This window comes from Trematomus bernacchii, unplaced genomic scaffold (genome assembly GCF_902827165.1).
Source record: "Trematomus bernacchii unplaced genomic scaffold, fTreBer1.1, whole genome shotgun sequence".
Taxonomy (NCBI): Eukaryota; Metazoa; Chordata; class Actinopteri; order Perciformes; family Nototheniidae; genus Trematomus; species Trematomus bernacchii.
The window spans coordinates 7319534-7326167 of NW_022988050.1; the positions used below are offsets into that span (position 1 = coordinate 7319534).

Sequence of the window (6634 nt, forward strand, 5' to 3'; positions counted from 1 at the left end):
AGAAGTCTTACATACTGTATGTACTACCCCCCCCCCCTAGTGGTGACAACAAAGCCCTGACAATGGAAAGTATTGCGAGTAGAGAAAAGTCAGGTATGTGCAGAAACTGCCCACCTTGTGTTTGCTGCCTGCTGTCATGGGAATGTCTACATTATAATGAATGTTACTATTAATTTGCTCATCTTTTTGAAAGGCCCACTGGAGCCAAAGAGAAACTGGGAGCTCACTCCAGGAGGCCAGCGGCAGGTTATCTTTATATGGTAGTTCAGAAGACGGAGCATGCTGAGATTCAGTTATGAACACATTCGACAAAGAAATAATGAAAAATTGTAAATCATTATGAACTAATCTACTTACCAACACATCCAGTCTGTGACTTCTGTTTATCAGTAGGATAATAAAAGGGACAACAAAGACGCCCATGTACTGCTTTTGAGTCCATATTTACTAAATAAACCACAAAATGAAAATTATTAATAAATCCAATAATACTTTTAGTCACTCACTTTGATTTGTCACTTCGGATCACAGCCTAAACATCCAAACAGATGGTTTATAGGCAACAGGGTTTAGGATGTTTTTCTCCATTGCATTTCAGCCCTTCTCCATTTTTACTGCATCAGTTTTTAGAAATAACTGTTGCTTCACAGGTGAGTGCACTTAAGGGACAATGTGGATGTGTCGGTGCCGCAACATTCAAGAACACCAGATGGCAGAAATTCAAAGGCTTGTATTGTAAAAGATTGGAGGAGAATTTACAATCTGTTATTTTACTTTTTCCTTTAGTGGTCCTAAGAAACATTAGAACATGTAGGAAGAACACCTTTCTATAAATAAATAAAAAACGTTGTAATGATAAGGCAATAGTAAGATATACATTTATGTAATATTTATAGATCAAGACCAGGTCCTTAAACATTTAATTCAACAAAACTTACAGTTGGCGTCATTTATAATTATAGAAATAGTCAAGAAATAATGAGTCAAATTCACATTTTCAAAAATGAACGATGTTGTGTTATAGAGTTCCAAAAGGCACAAGTAACTAACCCATTTATGAGAAGTTGATCAAATATCCCATTTCATTCGGTCAGCGCTCACCACAGTCAGAGTCCACTGTTTTGTCTCTTCCTTAAAACAACAGGAGCTTTCAGGAAACAGTTTTTCCCAGGAGGAAGTCTGCGTATTCTTTTCTGCGCAGCACTCGGTGCATTTTGAAGGTGTTTGGTGAGGTGTTGGAGTAGGCCATCATGTGCTCACGGAGTTCCTTGAACGCACCCTGCGCCACCAGCTGCACCCTCATTGATCCGATACTGCCTTTGCTACGGAAAGACCTGTAGACAGCAGAGTCCTGCTGGAGACAGGTGTCCAACTAGAGGGAAGGAGAAGGAACGGAAAAAGAGTTAGGACTTATTTCATGAGAAAGAAAAAAAACATGCTTTTTGCTAGATTTGTCTCACCCTGTATCTTTGCTCCTCTGAGAGGTTTCTCACACCTTTCAGCTCTACAAAGACCTGGTAATGAGGATCTGAGGCTCCTATTGAATCTCCTACAACACCACAGAGAAGAATTGCATTCATTTTAATGCAAACTGAACATGAAAAAGTCCCCAAACTATTAGCAGATCCCAAATTCTGCTGTGACTTTGGGGTGAAGGTGAGACGTCTTACCCATGATGCCGCTCTCAGCGCAGCAGTAGTCGACCAGCTGAGCTCCAGGCCACAGAGCAACAGCTTTCTTCAGAGCATCAAGGAACAACGCCTCGGACACTTTCTCCCCTCGAACGCTCAACATCTGACCCCGTCTGACAGAAGATGGAGGGAAGCAAGGAGGAAATACTTGACTGTGTTGTATATTTGAACACATGAGCAAACCATCAAACAGGAAGACATGCAGCACGAGATGATACAAGAACAAATATGCACAGGAACAAAATGTACCTGTATTGAAACTCAACAATGGGACACTGGTTGTGGAATCCAACTACTTTCACAATGTCTCCAACACGATATCTGTAACAAAGCAGGCAAAAATCGGGTATAATTTATGCAGCTGTCAAATGAGACTAATGCTGGTTCTAGTTCTGACCAAATTAAATTGGATGTCAAATTGCCTGTAAGCACGCATCTTGATATGACATAGCATTATTAGACTTGAGATGCACTCATCTTTCTTGATAGAGTGCAGTCAAGTGAAACCATATCACAATAGCAATGGCAAGAAGCAATTGCTGAATATATTTCTTTCTCACTTTTGTAGCCCATAACTAAAATATACCTATAATCGGTAAAATAGGGATTTACTTCCCCAAAAACTATATAAACATATCATTTTCCATGGAGCACTCTCTGTCCTGATGATTTGATTCATCATTTGATCCCTTTCTGCTTGTAAATTAAACCCTGACCTGAAGAGTCCTGAAGCGTTGGTGACGATGAGCTCGTAGTTTTGTCCCTCCGTCACCTCCTCCATCAGCAGGGTGTGAGGCGCCTCCTCCTCCTCCAGGCCGCTCTCTGGCAGGAACTCGCAGAACATCGAGCGAGGACACAGCAGATAGCGTCTGTTTGGCTCCTGGGGCCACAGGTTCACCCCTATTAGTCCTGCAGGGGCCCATATATAACATTAATGCTAATACTAGTAGCTATAGATGAGTTTTATACTGAATATAACAGGACTTTTGGCCACTTGACCACCAGAACTTTTAGAGCAGATGTTTCATCTAACTAACTTTAAGAATCCAATCTTATTTTATATCATCCTTTTTATTTCATGTAAGGAAATTCCAAATACTAATTTCAACATTGCTTATCAGTTTTAATCAGCTAGCTAGCAACAAATGCCACTTTTTTCATCTTGCCGAGCTAAACAACTTTATAAACTCTATTTGTCTGATTGAAACACACAAAAGAATAATCAAAAATAACAAAGAGTTCCTGTAATACCTCCCCAGGTTCCTACCTTCAGTAGCAGCGTAGAAAGGCGAATAGAAAGGAACTCCCTGGCAGTAGGTCTCTCTCAACATTTCCCCATAAATCTGATTGGAGCCTGAGTCCACTGCCAGCACCAGGTGGAGGTGAGGCCACAACCGCTTGGCGATGCCACGAAAGCCGTCCTGGAAGAGGGCCCGGAGCTGGGCGGCCCTCTCTGGGTCCGGCTTCATCAGAGCCTCCAGGCTGGACCTCACTGCGGGCTCCAGAGCCAGAGCGCTGCTGACCTTCCCTCGCTCGATGTCCTCCACGAGCTCCTGCCAGCGGTCCTTTGGGACGCACAGGAGATGGGATAGAAATTACTTTTTTTAATCCTTTCGCCATCAAAGAAATTATCTGAGCTTTTCTTTGGGTCAGTGGGAGCCTGACACCTGATTCATGATTTCTTTCCACTTAACTAGAAAATGTCCCGGTGGGACTCGGTCCAGGCATGCATGAAGGATACAGCACTAAATGACTTTTCTCCAAATCAAAAAAACAGAGTGCTGCTTTTGATGATGTAATCATTTTGTGGTAGCTTATTTTTTACTTTATAATGACATTATGTTTTTGGCTGGGTCTGTGTGTTCGTTTGTCAATTGGTATTTCAGCAGGTTTACAGAAACACTAGTGGCCCAATGTCATTCAACTTGGTGGAAGGGTGTAGCATGGGCTATGGGAGAACCTATTACCTGTAGGAGTTCAACTTAACCACAGGGTGGAGTAAAGTTCAACTTAACCACAGGGTGGAGTAACAAATAATGTTCTGCTTGCTATATCATTGCGAGATTATTTTAGCTGCATTCATGTGGTATACATTTAATCCAAACAATTAGTGGACTCATAACACATGTTCCTTTCATTCCAGTCCTTATAATAAAGACGGTGCTGTACCTGTAAAGCGCTGAAGGCGTAGAAGACTGTGGAAGCAAAGTTGGACTCGAGTGTTCCCACACTGGGATCTTTGAGAGCAAACAGGAGATGCAGGTAGAGGGTGTCCTTCTCACTGGGAACCTGGAAGGAAAGAGAGTACAATCCCTTAAAAACTGTTTAAAATGGAAAAAATGAATACATTCTGCACTTAATAAAGATAACACATAAATCCTACTTGACAAGATAGTGAAGTGAGATTCATGCTGATCCTCGTGTAAAATGTACCTCAAATGCAGGTGCTGGGGTGGTGTAGAGGTTGAGCATGTGGCGGGAGGAGGCTGGTGTGGAGGAGTTTGGTCCGATAGGAATACCAGCTTCAGACTGCCGAAAAGTAGGGGAGTAGAAGAACTTGGTGGTGCGTTGGAGGCTGTCGGTCGCAGGAAATGCTCTTGCCATGGCATCCAAACACACAGCAACTCCCTGACAGAAAAGAATAAAGCATTGTTTTGTTTTACATGCACAACAACATATCATAGGCTACAGCTGGGCCAACACATCATCATCATCATCATCAAGCTCCACCTGCAGGAAGAACTCAGAGTTGGTGTCCTTGGTGCTGAGCAGCATGGCGCTGGCTCCTGACGTCCCGGAGGTCATGGCCAGGATCAGCGGCTTGTCAGCAATTATCAGCTTCTCCTCTCCCGCTGCGATGCGTCTGATCAGCTCACGGTAGTGCTCGTATGTGGTGATGGGGTGGCGTGACCGGAAGCCATCAATATCTAGAACATACGTTTTATAAGAAGAAACACAGTTTTGAATATTGCCATTTACTCCTGCACATACATTTGAGGATTTTCTTTCTTGTATTGAACAGCTGACGCCATTACAATATTATACAGGCTGTTTTTTTAGATTAAATTTGACCTTTTAAAAAGCTTGAGAAGTAGCTTGCATTACTCATCCTTCATGGTGAGAAATGACAAAGGATAAACTGCACATGTCATTTTATTTTTCTGATCAAAAATCTTTTTATTGCGTTTTGACAATGCATAAGTAATGTTTGTCATTTAGAAGTGGAAAGCAAAATATATGCATACAAATGAGACAATGGTCTGTACTGATTGTATGTACAAAGAGAAACAAGTTTTAAACTCGTTTTTAACCTCACAATGAAAGCAAATGAAAGCTACAATAAGTGAGGTCCTCAAGTAAGGTGTTTTGATTAAAGTATTTTGAATGGAAGATGTACAGGTAAGAAGTGTGACAGTGTTGTGAAGGAAAACCACAACAAACTGTATATTACTTCCCCTTTTAAGATATTACATATAATTATGTTTGTGTTCGGCTTTTGGCCATTTGCTAAAAAAAAAAAGTATAAATTGTGATGGGAAATGTTCCCATGAGTTGATGGAACATGTGAGATTAATAGGCTCAGATCTGTGTATGATGAGATCATTTATTTTTTAAGAAAAAAAGCCACAAAATAGAAAACAGTTACATTAATATTAATCAAATGATCAAAAGGTTTCAGTGTGTAAAATTGTAAAAAATATGTTATGGGGGGTGAAGTTGTGCTTTACAATCTTGGTTAGTGCTTGCTGTGCAGCCTGACCATAGGCATACACAACACATAATGTTACATCAGAGCCACTCAGAGGACAAATCAGAGTCAGAGGAGGTAAAACACAAATAGTTGTCTAACAAAATACTTACATTTGCTTATATAAATAAAACACAATGTCACATCTGTTCATTAACACTATCTTAATCATTTCATACCTTTAATAGAGCTGAAGTCATACTGTTTTCCATAACTTGTGTTTTCGTTTTTGCGCAGGCGCTGCAGCAGGGTCTCCTCCTGCACTCGCTTCACATTCAGTGTGTCCGCTTCCAGTGTCTTTCTCTGCCTTCTGCCCAGCCAGCCCACTCCCTTCACCGCCAGATACTGACTCAGCAGACTGCTCCATGACCGGTTCCCACCCTTCATCTTGGATCTGACGTCCCTCCAAAGGAGCGCCATGCCGGCCAGAGAGCACACACCCAGGGCGGCGGGCAGCGGAGGCGGCATGACTGTGGAGAGGAGCCGGTGTTACACAAGAAACATAACCGGTAGAAGAGCCAGGAGGGGGCGCTGTGAGCCAACATTACACATTATATTACATCATTAACTTCTAATAATTTGAAAAGTGTATATAATTTGAACGGTTTGGCCGTTACTTTTAATTGAATTCTAACGTCACCACGTAGGCCTATTCATATTTAACTTCCAAGCACGCACTTTCTTTAACATGTGGTTTTACAGCCTGTCTTTTATGTGGATAAGAGAATAATTTCTATATTTACAACTAAGTTAAGCTACTCTAAATAGCAACAGTTACTCTTTGGCAACAGCAGAAGTACAGTACTAAAATGGATTTACACTACAGTTTAAAGGCCTCTCCATCGTTTTAGACATCAGCTTTATCAAATTGAAACCACTTACCCTGGTTGTGTCCAATGATAGCGCATACAAGACATAAAATAGCAAGGAGAACCCAATGGATATACATCTCAAGCAGACAATCTGACCTGTGGTTTTAAATGTTCACATGAATAATAACGTTTAATCCTCCTTTATGTGAAAACAGACATACTTTTGCTTCGCAGTAGTTTCAACTGCTTCCGTGTTTGGGTCGCAGCCTGTCGCTCTGATTGGCTGACTGCAGGGTGACGTGTGCATGTCTAATTTACACACATACGCATTCTATACACTTACATACAATCACATGAAATCTATCTATGTTGAAGAGAAGCAA

The 6634-nt window shown here is 41.4% G+C and overlaps 1 protein-coding gene across 2 annotated transcripts; it reads right to left on the reverse strand.

Annotated features, from left to right (window-relative positions):
• Nucleotides 1-427: 427 nt before the first annotated feature.
• Nucleotides 428-6545, reverse strand: LOC117473632 (GH3 domain-containing protein-like). 2 transcript variants are annotated; one of them, XM_034119313.1, is made up of 11 exons: nucleotides 6473-6545; nucleotides 5619-5909; nucleotides 4422-4618; nucleotides 4125-4319; nucleotides 3861-3980; nucleotides 2959-3256; nucleotides 2408-2600; nucleotides 1941-2012; nucleotides 1671-1804; nucleotides 1461-1549; nucleotides 428-1372 (listed from the first exon to the last, which is right to left on the reverse strand). In XM_034119313.1, exons 2-11 carry the CDS (start codon nucleotides 5905-5907, stop codon nucleotides 1151-1153), a joined length of 1809 nt encoding a protein of 602 aa, XP_033975204.1. In that variant the 5' UTR covers nucleotides 5908-5909; nucleotides 6473-6545; the 3' UTR covers nucleotides 428-1150. The 2 variants fall into 2 exon arrangements, with proteins under 2 accessions (XP_033975204.1, XP_033975203.1); XM_034119312.1 differs by having other exon boundaries at nucleotides 6322-6518.
• Nucleotides 6546-6634: the final 89 nt, after the last annotated feature.

Coding starts and splice junctions, on each gene's coding strand:
- LOC117473632 (XM_034119312.1), bottom strand. CDS start 6,388: ATGTATATCCATTGGGTTCTCCTTGCTATTTTATGTCTTGTATGCGCT. Junction 3,981..4,124: donor CCCCAGCACCTGCATTTGAG/GTACATTTTACA, acceptor CTTTCCTTCCAG/GTTCCCAGTGAGAAGGACAC. Junction 2,013..2,407: donor AACGCTTCAGGACTCTTCAG/GTCAGGGTTTAA, acceptor GCTTTGTTACAG/ATATCGTGTTGGAGACATTG.